Source organism: Dreissena polymorpha, chromosome 1 (assembly GCF_020536995.1).
Source record: "Dreissena polymorpha isolate Duluth1 chromosome 1, UMN_Dpol_1.0, whole genome shotgun sequence".
Classification (NCBI taxonomy): domain Eukaryota; kingdom Metazoa; phylum Mollusca; class Bivalvia; order Myida; family Dreissenidae; genus Dreissena; species Dreissena polymorpha.
In genome coordinates this window covers 109813458-109833609 of record NC_068355.1, presented here as the reverse complement: position 1 = coordinate 109833609, position 20152 = coordinate 109813458, and the positions used below count along the sequence as shown (strand labels likewise).

At 37.1% G+C, this 20152-nt stretch overlaps 1 protein-coding gene across 1 annotated transcript; it reads left to right on the top strand.

Annotated features, from left to right (window-relative positions):
• The first annotated feature begins 12055 nt into the window (after positions 1-12055).
• LOC127843896 (neutral cholesterol ester hydrolase 1-like) lies at positions 12056-17751 on the top strand. Its single transcript, XM_052373797.1, has 6 exons — positions 12056-12367; positions 12776-12943; positions 13242-13370; positions 14099-14219; positions 16580-16643; positions 16878-17751. The coding sequence occupies exons 1-6, from the start codon at positions 12275-12277 to the stop codon at positions 17656-17658; spliced, it is 1356 nt and encodes a 451-aa protein (XP_052229757.1). The 5' UTR covers positions 12056-12274; the 3' UTR covers positions 17659-17751.
• The last annotated feature ends 2401 nt before the right edge of the window (positions 17752-20152 follow it).

Here is a 20152-nt window from a genome sequence, read left to right as displayed (position 1 = left end):
CACAGCTCATCCGTGAGGCGAAAGAAGGCAGGGAGGACCTTACCATTGTCTAGCTTGACTTAGCCAACGCGTATGGATCCATTCCACACCAGCTGATCTACACAGCCATCCAGCACTACAATGTAGATGGCCACGTACAGAAGATCATCAACAGCTACATGGATGGCATCCGGCTACGGTTTGCTGTAGGTGACCAGCTAACTAGATGACAAAAGCTGGAAAAGGGAATCGTGACAGGATGCACTGTTTCCGTGGTTCTTTTCATTATGGGGATGAACCTTCTGCTAAACGCGCTCAACGCGAGACGAGAGGTCAAAAGACGGAATCGGGAATCTATATCCCATCTATCAGAGGTTTTATGGACGACCTCACATTGTCGACTTCAACACATGTCAAAGCTAGGTGGATGCTAAAGGCCCTGACAGACGTCGCTTTATGAGATAGACTGAAGTTCAATGCAGTCAAATCCAGAGCCCTCGTCATTAAGAAGGGACAGACAACAGAAAGATTCAAGCTCCACGTACAGAATGAGGAGATCCCATCCATAGTGAAAAGCCCAATAAAGTGCCTTGGGAAATGGTTTGACGCAAGTCTACGAGATCGAGACAACGCCAAGAAGCTCAAGCAACACGTAAAAGATGGCCTCAAGAAGATTGATCGCTGTGGACTACCAGGGAAGTTCAAAGCCTGATTGTATCAGCATGCATTGCTCCCAAGACTACTCTGGCCACTGATGCTGTACGAAGTTGCCATTACGATAGTGGAAGCCCTCATGAGGACTACCAGCAGGCACCTCAGAAAGTGGCTCGGAGTACCGCCAAGTTTCACAAGGATTAGACTCTACGGGAAGACCAACAAGCTGCAACTTCCACTATCTACACTGGTAGAAGAGTTCAACATCAAGACTTGTGCTGACTCTGAGGGATTCTCCGAATGAGTGTATTCGGGCAGTGGGGATTGAAACCCGTACTAGCAAAAAGTGGTCAGCGACAGAGTCTGTGACCCGGGCAACCTCAGGCACAAAGACATTGTCGAATTGAATACCGTTGGACGTCAGGGAATCGGCGCAACCAAGACCATATTGTGGAGCAGATCTGACCAGAAGGAGAGACGAGCAATGATACAGTCAGAGGTCGGAAGAGAGGAGGAGAGCGCAAAACAGGCTAGGGCAGTTGAGATGGGAGCGCAGGGAACATGGACCACGTGGAATACCACAGACAGGAAGTTGACCTGTGGAGAAATCTGGAAATACGAGCCACTGAGATTTTCGTTCATTCTCAGGTCTGTCTATGACCTTCTACCATCTCCAGCCAACCTATGCCGATGGGGACTCACAACGGATCCCAAATGCAGTCTGTGCGACAGAATCGGCACACTAGAACATGTGCTGCCATCCTGCTCTACAGCACTGACAGAGGGGAGGTACCGATGGAGGCATGACTCAGTACTCAGATAGCTTGCTGACTGGCTGGAAAAAGAGCGCAAGAAGGAACGAGGGAACCGCCCTTCTCGTAAGCTCATATCCTTTGTGAAGACGTATCAGACCAGTAAAACGCAAAAGACACACAGGTCGTCAATTTTAGATGGCACAACTGGCTGGAACATGGAGGTGGATTTGTCGAAGAGACTTGTATTCCCGGTCTTGGTCCAGACGACCCTACGACCAGATGTCGTACTGTGGTCCGAGACAGGGAAGAAACTCATCGTCATCGAGCTGACAGTACCATGGGAGACAAGGTGTGAAGAGGCTAACGAAAGGAAGAAAGCGAAGTACTCAGAGCTCCTAGATCTCTGTAAGCAACGAGGCTGGCGTACTTGGCTGTTCCCGATAGAAGTCGGCGCAAAGGGCTTCTGTTCCCAGTCAGTGTGCAGACTGATGACAGCACTTGGAGCTAAGGGCAGAGACAGAAGAGGGGCTATCCAGAGACTGAGCCAAGCAGCTGAGAGGGCGTTAAGTTGGCTGTGGCTTAAACGAGAGGAGAAGAGCTGGAAGCACCAACCGACACACAGTGATTGATCACCACTGTGGGCCCATGCACCGCCACCAGTGTTCATGGAATAAAGGGCCGAAACACTCCATGACGGCGGCATCCATGCTGATGATGTTGGTAGAGAGCATTCCATTATCAACCCATGATAATGATTTGTATACTTCACATTTATGAAAACATAATGGAATATTATACAATCAATATACATTTACACTACATGAGGAATAATTGGTAAATGACACATGTCGGCTACTAATTCATATTTATTGAATCAAGCTCGTGGACTTTTGAGGAACTATTTTGGGAAAATGGCATTTACTAGTTGTAAATTTGAGCTGAATTACTATGTTAAAATGAAAGAGATTTTTTGTGTGGTTCATACATTTTGAATGGCTAATCATACATCTATTAGCCACTTTTCCTGTATATTCCAGTGGCGTAGCTGCTATTAGGCACAGCGGGCCCAGGATTACAGTTCTTTTTTGAAACGTGAACAAAAAAATGCTTCAACTTCGAAAAAACGTATTAAAATCCTGACCCTGAGGGGTCGAGGTGTTAGAAATCTTCATTTCATATTGACATAATCCTCAGACAATGGATTAGAACTGGTCGTGTTAAAATGACATATCTTCCAATTATCAATTCTACTTCTTTCTATGTGCACAGATTCTAGCTCGCTTCTTTTCACGTGTCTTGCTGTTACAAGTTTACATAGATCAACATGTAGATCTTCTTTTTTCCCTTTCAACACTACAGTAAGTTGAAATTGATTATTGTTGGATTTTTAAGAAACATTCCGAATGATCTTTATGACCGCGGAAATTTAAAATGAAGCACTTGCCCCCGTATTCCGATTCATTGACTGAATCCGGGTCTGTTCGGTCCCTTGATGCCGAACAAAAACGTTCGTTGTTGTCCGTGGCTTGGGATGACGCGCATCTTTATAGATTTCCATCCAGGTAAGTTGTTTAATGACGTCATAATCTTCATTATCATGATGCATTCAGAGCAGTCAGTCTATAGTACTGACAACGTAGAATTGTCATCTGGCTATTTTGACAATAAACAGATATTATAGATTTAGCTAAAATAAGTAGATTTATGTAGCTAGATCTAATTTTAATTGCCTTATACCTTATACCCCAGATGGCCGAATTCTACCGATATAAATTTCTAAACGGTTCTATAAATGGATATACATATTAACACAACTGCCATGATGGCTCAGTGGTCTAAGGCTTTGGACTATGTTTACTGATCTGACGGTCCTCTGGTATATAGATAATACAGTAAAATTAAGTTCTCTGACATTGAGATAAAATAGTAACATATTAAAGAAAAACAGGCCAAAGTCTTATATTTTCTTATGTTATTATTTGTATAGATATGCTTTCAATCTCACCACAGGCGTTATAGGATTAAAAAGTTTAGGGGGGAGGACCTCCCGTTTTATGTATAATATCCTGGCCTACAGCTAAAAAAATGCCAGCTACGCCCCTGTATTCGGCCACTTAAGAGTGAAATTGACTTTTTCTACTGAATGAAAAGATTTTCAGCACAAGTGAGACATTTAATTAAACAATTTATATCTTTCCCACAAAAGTATGGCAAAATAATTTACAACGAAGGTATTTCCTTAGTTACCGGCCAATTCTAGGTGGGCACCCTAGCAACCCTGATTTGTTGGTATCTTTCCTATCAATCTGTTCAGTTATCATTTTTATAGGAAAACATTCAAAATTCACATGTTTTAATCAAAATACAACATCTATGTTATACATTTATTAAATAAGCATAACTAACTTAAGTTTTATCAGAAGTTTGTCATAATTACCAAAATAACGGGGTGGATGAATCTATAGGAATGGATGAAACAATAGCAAAGAAGGATATATAAGAGAAAATCCACAACATAAAGAAATCAGTTAAATGGCACACTATTTCTAGCTTACCATTGCAATTTATAAACATTAACAAGCAATTTGAAATCGTCTGAATGGATTTGGAAAAAATATATTTTTGCGGTTCTTAATATGAACTTAATATGAACTTGTTTTCAGTAAGGAAATAGCAGCTTAATAAACAGTAAAGATCCCTTATTCAGATTTAACAAAATAAAAAGGTTAGCATCACATTATTAATGGAAGTTTTATTTAGGACAATTGGTTATAAAATAAGGCGTGTTATTTAAAATGTTTTATGCAAAGCTTTGAATATTTGCCAGGCGTAAAGTCCACCACCGTCCCGTCGATTATCCGTCGTAAATTCACGGCTAGAATCCATTTGCGCCCGATACTATCGCCCTTTGGGAAGCAGAAGAATCCTTTCTTCCCATTTTCAAGACGAGCATTGCATCCAAATGCTGCACACTGCACCATCGTATTATCTGTAGATCCGCAATGTCACGTAACAATACGAATCGTAATCAACTCAACGTAGATTGAAAATTCAAAAATGCGAGTAATTGATGAATACAGTGACGTTTTCGCGAAATTTGCGTTACTGTATATAACAATGGAGGTCATTCTGGGTCATGCGGAGTGGTGTTCCACAACGTCATCGGGGGAAATAGCGGCGTCAATTTCCGAACGCATTACGGAAATCACCGATCATCAAAATCATCGTTTTTTGACTCTAAATATTTTATTACTATTTTTGTTTTAATTTCAATGTTATTATATCGTATTCCTTTACAAAATATTATTTTTACGTCAGAATACTACTGTTTATCTTTCAGATATAGTTGCGCTGATTATTGAAAAAATCTTTCACTTAGTGATGCAAGCATGAAATTTGGCATAAATTACCTTCAGGTACCCCTTTCTTTTCTTCAAAAAGCACGTTAGCCACTTAAAAATTCAAATTGGCGGCATTTTTTTCAAGATAGCCGCCAATACTCTGTTTTTAGCAAGAAGTACTAGTAGGGTCAAAATATGAAAAAAATACCTTCAACCACCAAACAATTGCTACAAAGGGTATTTTAACTGATCATGGTAGAGTAGAAGGTCCTTTAAAACATATCAAAAGTCTACCACAATCGGATCTCTGGAAAGTTGTTTTTTTCAAGATCGCCGCCAAGATGGCCGCCAATTACCTATTAATGATCATAACTATGTAACTATACAATCAAATTCGATGAATGTTTTGTCTATACCTAAGTTTCAAGGGGCAAAGAACACATAAAGATCATCAGACATTGTTTAAGTCGACAATAGTACACACAAATCCAACATGGCGTCCAAAATGGCCGCCAAGATGGCCACCAAAACATATTATTGATCATAACTATGTAACTTTTCACTCACATTTGATGAATTTGGTGTCTATATCTATGTTTCAAGGGGCAAAGAACACATAAAGATAATCAGACATTATTTAAGTTTACAATAGTACACACAAATCCAACATGGCGTCTAAAAAGGCCGCCAAACCCTATTAATGATCATAACTATGTAAATATCCACTCAAATTTGATTATTTTGTTGGCTATACATAGGTTTCAAGGGGCAAAGAACACATTAATATCAACAGACATAGTTTAAGTTAATTATATTACACACAAATCCAACATGGCGTCCAAAATTGCCTCCAAGATGGCCACCAAAATCTATTAATGATCATAACTTTGTAACTTTCCACTCACAATTGATGATTTTGGTGTCTATACCGAGGTTTCGAGGGCAAAGAACACATTACGATTGTCAGACATAGTTTAAGTGTATTATGTTACACAGAAATCTCACATGGCGTCAAACGATACAATACGAAGGACCACAAGTCCATTACTTTTGACGTGATGCTTGTTATGTCAAACGTCATAGTTTGGACCTGCCATGATTTTTGGATTTGACAAGAGGATCAATATTTTTCAGCTTCAGGCAACACTGAATTTGCAGGGAATGATGCGTATCTTGCACCAGAAAATGCAGTACCCTGGGCTGCAATTGTCATTCAAATTCTTGCCTATGGTTTATATGTACAATGGGGACAAAGCGTGCATTCTGTCAACATAAGCCTTAGTTTGCAAACTTGCCACAACCTTCACACCATTGTAACGTTTGACCAACCCTTGTTTTGAAAGGCTGCCGAAATCATCACTGATGCGCCACAAAGTAGTTTAAAGTGTTGATTAGAATTTGGGATGATTCATAAACGTATGAACTTGCCCAGACCTCTAAGACAAGCATAGTATGGCTGAATTATCAGCTTATGATTAACAATTCAAGGGTGTTGATTAAAGCATATCGTAATGGATGTTGGCTGATGCATTAGCAGGCAGTGTCCGATTTGCTATCCATCTTTGCTGCAAATAAGCGACCTAGAGGAAACCGCCAAGACGTTTATCGAAAATTCGGTATTGGTTTTCACGTTGTTCGTAGGAGCCATCAGTGCTATGCTGGGCTAGGACGTGATCTTGTCATTGAGCACACATTGATGATGTGTTTATAGAACACATGTGGTCTAACTCGCGGCAGTGAAATGGCCGTTGAAATGCAAACCCCTTGGACCCTATCTGCATCATCCGAGCACAACAGTGAGATGCAGGATTTCACAGATCAGACCTATACTTCAATTCAACAACACAAAGATTCAACTGAGGCGTGCATCAAAGGGGAAAATGCAGACACAGATTTCAACCTGCTCTCCAATCACAGCTAACCCTACTCTGAGAAACATGGTCAATAAGATAGTGGCTGGGTCAGATGTGAATGTTCTTGCAGTTGAGGCGGTTGGGAAAACGATCAAAAGAGATATCATAGGAAAGTCGGTCTTTGCTTATAAATTCACGAGAAAATACAGAGCCAAAGCTCTTGGGAATAGCTGGGCTGTTAAGATCGCTTCTGACCGTGCTTTTTATCCTGCTCTTCTGTTCCAGCGTTTCCTGGTGGTGTCAAAATCTGGAGATCCTTTCCTTGCGGTCGTATTGTCTTTTGAACTGAGCTTCCATCAAGCTGTCTTTTTTGAAACCAAGAACATACTGTGTACAGCAGATAAGCCTCAGGCAATTTGAGAGTATGCTATAGACACATCATGTGAGTCTGAGATGAACTGTATTCATGAAACAGATGCATGATGGTGGCACTTTGCTGAATCCTTGACCATGGAGAAGGGCGACTTATATAACGCAATAGCCGAGTCTTATGTAGATTCATAGAAAATGCAATACGGACAAGCCACAGTAGGGTTCGATGGCTACAAAGACGGTCATTATAACAAAGACAACACGCACCGGAGACGATGAAACAAACGTAAATTATATTGTGAGTTTCAGCAAAGAAACAGAATGCTCATGTAAAAAAGGAAGACTTTTTGTCTCGTGACAGAAACAAGGCCGGCATGATTGCTCTGATCAGCACAACTCTGCCTTAAATGGGATGCTATGTTGTTCTGTCTTCAGTGGATGCAGACGTTAAAATTGTTAAAGAAACAGTATAACGATCCCGTCGTAGCACCACACAGTTGCTGGGCGAGGATACAGATTTGCTTATCTAGATCCTGCATTACTCGGAAAAGGACAATAAGACCATCTACTTCCGCTTTGATGTAAATAAATAGTCAAAGGAACACAAAGTGTATAATATTAACCTTTTGGAAGAACTCATGCTTATTCAGACTGTAATTGATATTCAATGATTTCAGAAACGGTACAAATGAAGTCTACAGAAGTTAGTAAACCTGATCCTATTTTGAAGCCATGTGCTAGTTCATTCTCTCTTCCAAATGTCATAAATTGAATTTTATGATTATTCAACTGCTAAATGATAACCTCAACTCGATTAAAGTGTCCCTTGTCTCCTAAACTTTGGCGTTTTACATAACAACCATAACTTTTGAGTAACAAGTTACGGACTTGTGGTCCTTCGTATTGTGTTAATGGTCATTTTGGTCGCCGTGTTGGATGTTTGTGTAACATAATTAGCTTACATTTATTCTGATGATATAAATATGATATTTATGTGTTCTTTTCTCTCTGAAACCTGGGTATAGACACCAAATTAATCAAATTTGAGTGGACAGTTACATAGTCATATTTTATGATCATAAATAGGTTTTGACGGCCATCTTGGTGGCCATTTTGGATTTGTGTGATATATACGGTAATAAACTTAAAAAAATGTCTGATGACGTTAATGTGTTCTTTGCCCCCTGAAATATGTCTATAACATCTACGTCTCTGTATTGGATAAGCGGTTTTGCTCATCGAGCAAATTGATAAGATATGTAGTTTTGTTTATAAAAGAAGAAACGTAGATTTATAAATATTATCTACGTCTCTGATAAAAGTTAAATAAAACGTGTTGTACGCGATCAACAATCGCATAAGTATAATGAATGGCTAAAAATAGTCTTCGGAAGTCAAAGATCCATCAGAGACTTAGATAACGTTATCTAGGTCCCTGTCAATGAAATACTGTGTGAGATCTCGTGTTATCTCGTAGCCCTCTGTTATCTTGCATTATCACGCGTGACAGCATATCAGCACGCTAAGTTCCAATAAATCAAAAAAGCGATTTAATTATTTTGCACGTACGAACTGAAACCAAGTGAAACCACAGGTGGTTAGCGTGTTGCTATGATATTAATTAGTGAAAACATCATTTTGAATTATAAATAATCATATTATAACGAAAAATTAAATTTTATGGAAAAAAAAAACACTATCAAATATATATATAACAAGGTATGCAACTCAAAATCTTCCCAAATGCTGGGTCAACTTTTAAGAAATAACACGATACACAACTCGCATGACCCAGTTGACAATGATCATGCAGTCTTTATGAATGAAAACTCCAGTTGTAAAGACACACCTCCGCATTGGACCAATGAAATCACTCGTTTGTTTAAAATGTCAGTTAGTTGAAACGTATGTAAACAAAGGTTTCAAACGGCGCTGGACAGTTAGTCTTGATGCATAATGTAACGACAAGAACGGTTATAATGTTTTTTCATACGTTTTATTGAACTATGGTATCGAGGTACATGAACTTTGTAGGAAAGATGCCCTTTACTCCGTGAAGATTTCAGTCTTAAAGACTGCATGATCATTGTCAACTGGGTCATGCGAGTTGTGTATCGTGTTATTTCTTAAAAGTTGACCCAGCATTTGTAAAAATATTGCAAGACATATACATTTCCAGAAAGGGAATTCATTTCTGCGTTGAAAAAGACCGAGATCGTGAAAATCGCTGCACAATTGATGAAGATTTGGCTGTTCAAAACGATGCACCCCGTTTTGGGGTGATTTTGAGTTGCATACCTTGTTATATATATATATTTGATAGTGATTTTTTTTCATAAAATTTAATTTTTCGTTATAATATGATTATTTATCATTAAAAATGATGTTTTCACTAATTAATATCATAGCCACACGCTAACCACCTGTGAGTGAAACAAGAAGCAACATTTGAATTTAATTTGAGCTTCAATCCATGAAAGTATTAAATGATTAATAGATGATAGAGTTACACAAATCTGTTTATCTAAAGCAATATTAAGTGACAATAAGTAATAGTAAGGCTGCGTTGGCTTTTTTAATTACACCTTTGAGTACTGTATTTGCCTTAAATTGTATAACTTCTCTCCGAAAGGCCATGAATACAGAATAAAGTGTAATGCAAGTGTCCATAAGGATGTTCGTAATTTTCAAATCATGAAAATTCTAATAGTTCGAAAATTTAAGAAGTATCGAAAATGTTGACTTATAATGCACACAACTAATTTTTCTGTCTGACAATGTTCGTAATTTAAAAAAAAAATCATGAACATTTCTAATAGTTCGTAAATTTAAGAATCATACAAACGCTGACTTTTGTTAGAATGTTCGTAAGTTTACGATTTAATTTTTAACTTTAGGATGTTACATGTTATCTTTTTGAATTAAATGTTTGTAAATTGTTGCACATTTTTTAAGGAAAGAGAAACATTTGATTATTTGTGTTCATACATTTTTGTTCAAGTTTTAATTTGTGTGCAATAGAATAGAGAAAAACACCATTTTTCCTACATTTTGTAATGAAAGGGGGAATATTTAAGGATATTTCCCAACTAAACTTCCAGAGATATTAAAGGGATCTTTTCACGGTTTGGTAAATTGACAATATTGAAAAAAGTTGTTTCAGATTCGCAAATTTCGTTTTAGTTATGATATTTGTGAGGAAACAGTTTTACTGAACATTTACCTTAGTCCAATATAGCCATTATATGTATCTTTTGACGATTTGAAAACCTAAAAATTATAAAGCGTTGCAACGCGAAACGATTGAATAATTTGGAGAGTTCTGTTGTTGTCGTTTGAATTTACGAAACTACGAAGATTGCTTATATAGGGTATAATTTACTTAACTTATGTATAACCGGCGGAATAGCCCATAGGGCTAATGCGTTTTTACTTCAGACTAATTCCAGGACTCCGGGGGTCATTGGTTCGAGCACTGGTACCGGCTACTCTTTTTCCTTTTTTTAATTTTATTCTTGATTGTTTACTGGAGCTTTTAAGATCCAATGCTTACATTTATCAATATAAAGCATTTAATGACAAACTTAAAAATATGCCAAAATCTGTGAAAAGGCCCCTTTAACATTGTAACGATTTCATGCCGCAGAAGACATTTTATTTTAAACAACTTCACTGCATATGCAGCAAACTTTATTATTTCCTTAAAGATATTTTCATATTCATTTATAATTATAAAAGGTTCTATACAAAGGTAAACAGAGGGGGTAATCACTGTACTCGATACGAAATCTCTTTGCGGGATTACACATTTACAGCTCCCGCTTAGAAAATTCGTAGCGAGTAAAGTCGAAATATGAAAATAATTGATACGAAATAAACGCTAATAATTGTCTTACTGTGATCGAATGGCATTTAAAAAATAAACAAAAGTAATAAAGGGGATGAAAGGGTATGAAACGGCGAACATATATATGTATCGGCATGGACGTCGCCATCTTGTGAAATAAACTTGAACAGTATCAGAAATCTTCAAAACTTTGAAAGACTTCAGGCAGAGGCAGACTTTGTATTTGTGCCCATATTTGGCTTTGCTTACAACTGTATTTATACTGCATTGATATTTCGTATTTAAGTACATGTTTAAAGAAAGAGAATATGGTTCAGTAGAGATTCAAAAGCAACACTTTATTTTTCAGACCGCTGGATACTTTTTTAAATAAAAATACACATCTGCAATTGGGTTAAATGTTTAATTATTTTATTTATATTTTTATGTAAGTGTTTTGTAAGACAACTCGGATCACCGTCTCATAACATTTACAATGAAAAACAAAACATTATTCCTGCCGAGCTTTATTACCATAAAAACGATCGAGATTAACGTTGTTAGTCACCTATTAACTGATAAAACTGTACGGGGTATTCATCTATGTATAAATATTTAAGTTTATTGAAATCGAATAATCAAATAGAACTTATAAAAGAATCGCTTAAAGTAATAACATATATTATTAACGCAATAATGCTTTATATGTTCATCCTCTTTTTCATTAACTTTTTTTCTTTCTTTGTATATTTAATTTGTAGTCACGCCACTTTGTTAGCTCAGTAAATGATTTGTAAATATGTGTAAAACTTTGTTCCTATCACAATTGACGTTGTACTGTTTTCATTATGTGTTGTTGACGATGTACATTTTACAAGTCAAAATAAACTGTCTGTATGTCTGTTATTTCGCGCAATATTATATTATATTATGTCATTTACCTTTAAATCAAAGAAAAAGAAAAATGCCGATAATCACCGAGGATATTAATCAAACGATGAAGTGTTTTTCTTCCACGTGACCCAGCTCTCTAGAGTGCCGATAAATGACGAGAACTCGTGATAATACGATTTTATGTGTATTGATATATATTTTCCCAAACCAAAAAGATCCATCGTTAAACATAATTCGTGTTTATTGACAGATCTGTGCCCGAAGTCAATTCTGTATTGTGGATAATGACCTATTGGCAATAAATGGAGGTTTTATCCCAGGGAGGTCACTTAGTTTTGGGAAAAGCCTATGCTGCATGAATTGATAGCGAAATCTTATCTCGCGTTAATACGAGAGCGCGAGTCCCGAATGTCATACGTATACCATAGTGTTAAGTCAGTTACTGACCATCTGTCTCCGCGTACAAGGTTCCCTCGAGCCACGTGTCTTTGGTAAGGAAACCCAGCAAGTCCGATTCGGAACCACAGTTATTTAACTGGTCCATAAAAAGGTATCTTCAGTAATAGTGGAGAAAAGCGGAGACAAGGATAGCTGCTGAAAATGGCGCTGCTGTATTGTATGCCCTTGGTGGCCTTTATGTTCTACAAGTCAACGCAAAGCTGGAAAGCGGCAGTGGCATGCTTGATTTACCTCGTAAGTGTTTTCATTACGCTGTACACTGTTTCAAAATGTTAATATAGCGTATTGAACGAATTTTGAACTATATTTTATTATAATTGACAATTTAACATGTAAATATTGCCATTGTGATTTAATTGTGTGCCTTATTTACTAGTAACTTAAAAGTAATGTACGTCGTAATGAAGTTATTCAAATGTATAGTTTGTTGTAACAAAAAATACTGGTTACCCTTTCTTAAATTTTCTTTTGTTGTGTCTGACCATCGAATATATATATACACAATTTATGGTGAATAACATATGTGTACAAATGAGTTGGTCAAAAGGCGTTTTTAGATGTATAATCTGCGCTAGAAACGTTTAACGAACAAGAATATGTCTAAAACAAAACACGCGATTATCCCCCTCTCCCACCTACCAGGGCGGCCTCGCGTGGTTGGGAATACTGACCACACTGCTGACGGTGTCATTGACCCTCGTTCTGGCCTTCATACTGCTGGAGTTCATGCACACGCCTATCCCCGAGGGAGTCACCGAGGTCTGGGGTGCCCGCATTCTAGACGCCGCTCTAAGATTCAACGGAAAGTTTGTAAGTAATGCTCGGTGACGAGTTAGCCTTACTCAGTGGTGGTGTCGTAACTGATGTCGTAAAAACGACTTTCTAAGTCGTTCAATACAGCAAATTATCATCTTGGAAGCAGGACCTAATCGTGGAAGCGGCATAAATTAAATCATACGTATGTCGGAACTGTGTCACCGTATATATCAGAGATAAAGTAAGCTTGCTGGTCCATGTAAACTTTAAATTGAAAATTTATAAGAACACCATGAGATGAGGCGGGTATTTTTGTAAATATTTTTAATCAATTATACAATTATCATTTCAGATTTTAAAACTTCACGACTTTGGTGTGAGAGGCGGATGCTGTCGTGCGACCCGGAAGTTGGTAGACGTGGTTCTTAAGACGCTCATTACCGGAAGTCCGTTTGGTAAAGGAGCTGACCCGAAACTAAATGTGAGCGCACACACGCTTTAATACAGTTGCATCTATCCTGACTGAAACACTAAACAGAGCGCTTTTATTTGTATCTGCATATATATGATGTTGAATGTAAATGTTATACAGTGAACCTCGCTTTAAGACCATCTGTGGGGCCTTTGAAAAGTGGTCTTTATATAGAGGTGGTCTTAATGCTGAGTTTTCATGAATTTTGATGAACAGATAATACAAATGGAAAATATTCAATAAACTTTTTTTATTGTTGCATGCACTATTTCAGTAATCAATTAACAAAGAGTACAAAAATAGTATCTGGTTGATTTTATTTTTATGAAAACATAAGTGTATACATACATCGTAAATGATACTGTTTATTAATTGCTATTCGTGGGCTATTTATTTTCGCTGATTTCGTAAAATTAACATATCGTCAAATTGATGATCCCAAAGAATAATAATGCATAACTTTTACTTCTTTTAAGACCCAAATACCGTAGGCATTAACATTTATATCAAATGTGATCCTAACACACATGGTGTTCCGCAATCCAAATAAAATCGTAATACAGTTATGAAAATATATTACTTTCATTAAAATCAAAATTATGTACATTTTAATTACTAACAAATTCCAGTGTATGCGAATGCCTTCGTTTAAGCGCTTCAAATCGAAATGGCAGGTTTGTGAGAATTTGTTTACTACAGCCACGCGTTAAAATCATGCGTTAACCTTTTATCCCTAGATCTTCGACTCCAATTTTGACGGAGTAGGTGTCCGTGTGTATGAGCCCGTAGACGCGACGGGCCCCAAGAGACCCGCTCTCGTCTATTACCACGGTGGTGGCTGGTCATGGCTCTCCGTCGGTAAGAACCTAGCTGTATCTATGAGTCGCGGTCTGCGAAAACTGGGCATAATGCATGTGCGTAAAGTGTCGTCCCAGATTAGCCTGTGCAGTCCGCACAGGCTAATCAGGGACGACACTTTACGCCTTAATTGGATTTTTGCTAAGAAGATACTTCATTTAAACGAAAAATGTCATGAAAGCGGAAAGTGTCGTCCCTGATTAGCCTGTGCGGAGTGCACAGGCTAATCTCGGACGACACTACGCACATGCATTATGCCCAGTTTTCTCAGAACGCGACTCATATTTCGAAAATTCATCCAGTTTTGCAATGATTTATACGCCCGATTTCAAAAATGTGGCGTATTATGGAACACCTGTAGCGGCGATGTTTTCTCATTGACTCGAGAAGTTTGAATCATGAAACTTGGGGACATTGTTTGTGGGCATAATATCTCGACTACATTCGATTACCAGAAAGATCACTCGAACACTTTTGATTTATGGCATTTTATTAAAAAAGGGCCAAATTAACCCCGTGTGGTCTCCAATTCAAACAGTTTTAATCGGATTTAACGAAAACTTGTGATCATGTTTGTGGGCATATCTCGAACTTTTTGTATACCCGCTCAGATTGCTTAAAAAACCTTTGAATTATGACCAATCAATCAAGAAAACGGGTATAATTAACATCGTCCACTTCAACAGTAAACATCGGAGTATCATGAAACCAGGTGTATATGTTGGCGGGCATGATATCTCGAACAATGCGTAAACCAACCATTTCGCCTGAAGATTTTTAAGTAATCCCAATTTTGGCCAACAATGTGGTCTTCACTGTTAATCGAATCAACTTGTTATCAACAAATATTGATAGAACCAGTTAGAACCAGTTAGGATAAGGTCAATGTCACTGTTGCTGTTAAAGGGGCCTTTTCACAGATTTTGGCATGTTTTGAAGTTTGTCATTAAATGCTTTATATTGATAAATGTAAACATTAAATTTTAAAAGCTGCAGTAAAAAATAAAAAATAAAAGAAATAAAAAGGGAAAAAAGTAGCCCGCAGCAGGGTTCGAACCCGTGACCCCCGGAATCCTAAAGTAAAAACGCAATAGCCAACTGAGCTATCCTGCAAAGCAAACCTAAGATGCGTATTTTATACCTTATATAAGCAATCTTCGTAGTTTCACAAATTTAAACGACAACAACAGAACTCTCCAAATTATTCAATCGTTTCGCGTTGCAACGCTTTATAATTTTTAGGTTTTTAAATCGTTAAAAGATGCATATAAGGGCTATATTAGACCATGGCAAATGTTCAGTAATACTGTTTCCTCACAAATATCATAACTAAACGCAAAATTTGCGAATCTGAAACAACTTTTTTCAATATTGTCAATTTACCGAACCGTGAAAAGATCCCTTTAAAAGAACGACGGTTTCCACTACATACATGTAACGTTACTTCTGACTCGGATATTGTAAGGAAATTACGTTCATTGGTAACTACACCTAGCTTGGGTTTGCGATTTGCTGACAGTCACCGGACCTTAAAACAGGCGCGTTTATGACAAGTAGGCAATCTTGTTAGTTTTTACACTAGTTGTTATTTTTTATTAAAATCAAAACAATTTTAAATTAAATTTTTGCAGACGAGTTGCCATAAAAAAACAACAACAGAAAACACAATTAACAAGGTTAAATTTTGAATGTAAATGTCACACTGACATTGACCTTTGACCTAGTGACCTCGAACCATGTTTTATTGTAGATCTCAATAAGATGCATGCACATGTGAAGTTTAAAGAACATAGACCCAAGAGTTTTCATTTTATGAGCAAGGTTAAAGGTTTGGGACAGACAAACACATACAATGACAAACAAACAGACAGGCCAAAAACAATATACCCCCTGATCATTTGATCTGAAAGCATAAATATTAAGCTTTTATTGTTGTAAAGATTTTCATCACGTGGTTTGTACAGACGGACGTGATTTGATAACAGCTGTTGATAACCAGCTTATCCAGGAATTGGTAAACTCACCGCTGTTATACGAATGAAATAATGTTTAGAACGGTAATATATTAGTTGTTTACTGTTTGCCGTTCTAAACATTATACATGACAACCTATTATGTTGTATTCATTCATTCTAGATGCTACGTTATGCATGTTGTTACAATCGACGTGCATCCTACGTTGTACTTCCTGAATGAGTTTAACAAGGAAACTTTATAAAGGATGCCAAAAGTATTCGCACATATTGTGGTTTCATGATATAATTATAATTATCACTTAATAAAAGGCACGAATTTAATACTAAGTTCACATCATTTATGTTAACAATGATCTCTCTTTTATTGTTTGTTCCTCGTTGCAGATGTTTACGATCCAGCGAACCGTGAGCTTGCCAAGAGAGTTGGAATGGTCGTCATTGCAGTAGAGTAATACACATATATATCATCTTTATATGAGGTTTTGATATAGATGTACATGTAGAAAAAAACATTATTTCGCAGATCAACCTATCGTCCGTGCTGATTCACCAATACTTGTTTCGCAGCAATTATTTTGCATACCATTAAACTACATAAATATACTCTGCTATTCACTTCTATTCACCATAAGATGACTCAAATATGACAATTAGCAAGTGATTATATTGTATACTATTTCAGTTATCGACAATCGCCGGAACATCCTCACCCCATTCCGTTCAACGACTGTCTTAAGGTCACAGAGTACGTCTTAAAGAATGGTACTAAGCTAAAAATAGATCCCAACAGGATCGCAATCTCAGGGGACAGCGCAGGTGGCCATCTTACCGCCGCCGTATCACTCCGCCTGAAAAAGAAGATCAAAATCCAAATTCCTATCTACCCCTGTCTGCAGCTTTTCGATCTTAAAACGCCGTCCTATATCGAAAACAAAGACTTCATTCCCGGCATGCTTTGCGACATCTCTATGCTTGCCTATTGGCTGAACTATGGGAATATCAGCTACGATCACATGGACATGATCTTAGCCAATGAGCACACTTCTCCAACTCTTAAGAAATCAAAGTACGCCGATTATGTCTCCCCGAAGTGGTACATGAACGAATACATCCGCTCGGAGAAACTGCGTCACATGGAGAAGCCCACAGACTTTGGAAATGAGGAACTGTCGAAAATCGTTGAAAAAACAATCCTGGATCCGTACTTTGCACCCTTAATGGCCGACGAAGAAGAGTTCAAAGATCTTCCTCAGACGTACGTTCTGACGGCCGGATATGACGTGCTTCGCGACGACGGACTGATCTACTACCAGCGCTGCAAAGCCGCCGGGGTACCCGCGCACTTAGCACACTACGAAGACGGCTTCCATGGGATGATTTTCTTCTTCGCCGGTCCAATGCCGTTCCAAGTTGGAAAAAGGGCAATGAACGATCTAGTCAAGTACTTGAAGGAAAATTTGTAATGTAGTTTTAGTTATAAGTTAACCAATTTTGTAGAATTTGTAGAATAAAGAAAATAAACCTGTTCACGAACAGCGATTTGTGAATGCATAACACTTTTCGTTTTCGTTACCACCGCAACATTCGTATGATATATCTTGTTATGTGGGATAAACGTTTTGAACACACGTAAAAAACTAACACATTTCTTCTGATAGAATAGGAAACACGATGTGTCCACATACATGGTAATAAGCAATTCAGGACACAATAAGGACCTAATCAACAGCAGCATTGGACTTAAACACACGTGTTAAAAGTTAATTCGAATTACAGTTTATTGCACATCTATACATATCAAATCAAATGTAAGATATCTGCTTTTTCTGCATATTCGGTCACGTAATACCTAAATTGACTAAATTGACTGACTAAATCAACACAATTCAAATACTAGTACCATGGAGACATTGAACATTAAATTGGCGAGCATTCGTTCCTTTAATTGCTGGCCAATTCTAGAAATGCATTCGAGAAAATATTGATTTGGCAAATGTTTCCTATCATTCTTTTGTTAATGTTGATAAGAAAACACTGAATGTTTGTAAGAAGTAATGGTATAATTCGATAACAGACATTGATTAAGAGGCAAGCCAAACCTACATAATGTAAAATGTGATTACATTTCTCAAAACGTGTAATTAGCACACGTTTTTGTATAGAATATAACTTAAACCCAATTATCTGGGTGTGGCTAAAACAATCGTTATCACTTAAATTTTAGGGAAGAAGGATAATAAAAAGCCAAGTTTAATAATAATATTAATTTTAAATATCAATGTAAGTAAAAGTAAGGTATGAGAAGAAACTTTCAAATGTGTAACTCGACCATGCTTTATATAGAAAATGCGTTAACTATGATTTTATATACATGATTATATTCGGTCAAAATATTTTTAAAAAATAGCGGAATAAATGTGATACGTTAAAATTCTATATATTTGATCTGAGACTGACAATTTAGCCATAAAATGTAACTCGTTTGAACTGTGTGTACCATATATCGTCATTAGTGTCTTTAATTGGGACAATTTACCTTGTTAACGCGTGGAGTGATCAATCACGACTTCCTTGCCGTAGTCCCTTTAACGAATATCTTTTACAAAATAACATGTACTATCATACGCAGGCCAACAGGACTTATGTGTATTTGGAATACATGTTTCTCCCGAGAAACAACACATACCTATAAAATACAGAGTTTCACTAAAAGTATATATTTTTTGCTTTGTGCAGTTTGTAATTTTTTATTTCATTAAACATATTCTTAAGCAATGCCTTGTTGAAAAAAAGGATGTTTTCCAAAATAAGATTTTGAAGAACGGTGGATAAATAATCGAATAAAACAGTTTTACACTAGAAGTTATTATGATTATATAAAAGAAAATTACAAACCTATACTCGCATTTTATTTTATATCTCAACAAAGTGCGAACTAACGTGATGGAGTAGCGGATATTTTCACCCGGTGAGCCACTATCTATTTTTATTTATTTTAAATAAATACGCCCTTTCGGCTCTACGTAGTTTGTGTTTCTCTCGTTTTCTTCCAAGATCATAGACGTCGGGATAAAAAACGTTATTGAAGGGAAACTGTCCACAAATATATTGTCTTCTTACGTGACGTTCGAGAAATTGGATGTAGAAATATATGTTTCTCTTTTGACGCACGCGTAAAGTAAAATATAACTAAAATCACGATTATTTAATTTCCCCGAGGCAGTTTCATATCTGATCACTTATTATTGCCAAAAAATGGTTACCCCCCCCCCCCCCCCCTTTTTGGAACTAACTTCCTTTTAAGCACAGACATGACTTTCAAGTGTATTCAGCACTTGCATTCATGATAAAAAATTCATTTGGGTCGGAATGAATCCGTTATGCATTTGACATATTAACAATAACTGAAGATTTGAAGGCAATTTAAGGAATAAACGAAATAACCTATGTGAACCAATACTTTATTTTCTCAATACAACAGTCTTTAATTATATCTTTTTATTTCAGTATAATAGAAAAAAAAACACAAGTATATATTGATTACTTTTTCGGAAATAAGATCGTGTATTACATTTGCGTCAGTTTGCAAAACAATAAATAATCCACTGATATGCATCTTCTATGCAAGCGCCAGGCATTTCAAATCGCAATAATGGTAGCATTTGGTCACAACAAACTTATAATAGTATCGAACCAGCTTTATCTTTTTCTGATTTCATTACACTGCAATTGCACGTGTATGTTATTGTTTTGTCTGTTTTATTGGCGTGGTACTTCGCCGTAATGTTTTTAGTTGTTCGCGTAGCGAACAGCAAATGTTGTTACTGAAAATTTCAAGTCAGTTCGCTGCTATCTATTGAAAGCCTACTACCCGCCACGCCTGCCGTATCCGCGCGAGAAAGAGTTGTATAATTTATGCAAGAGGTTTGAGTTCTCCAATTATATTCATTCACAAAT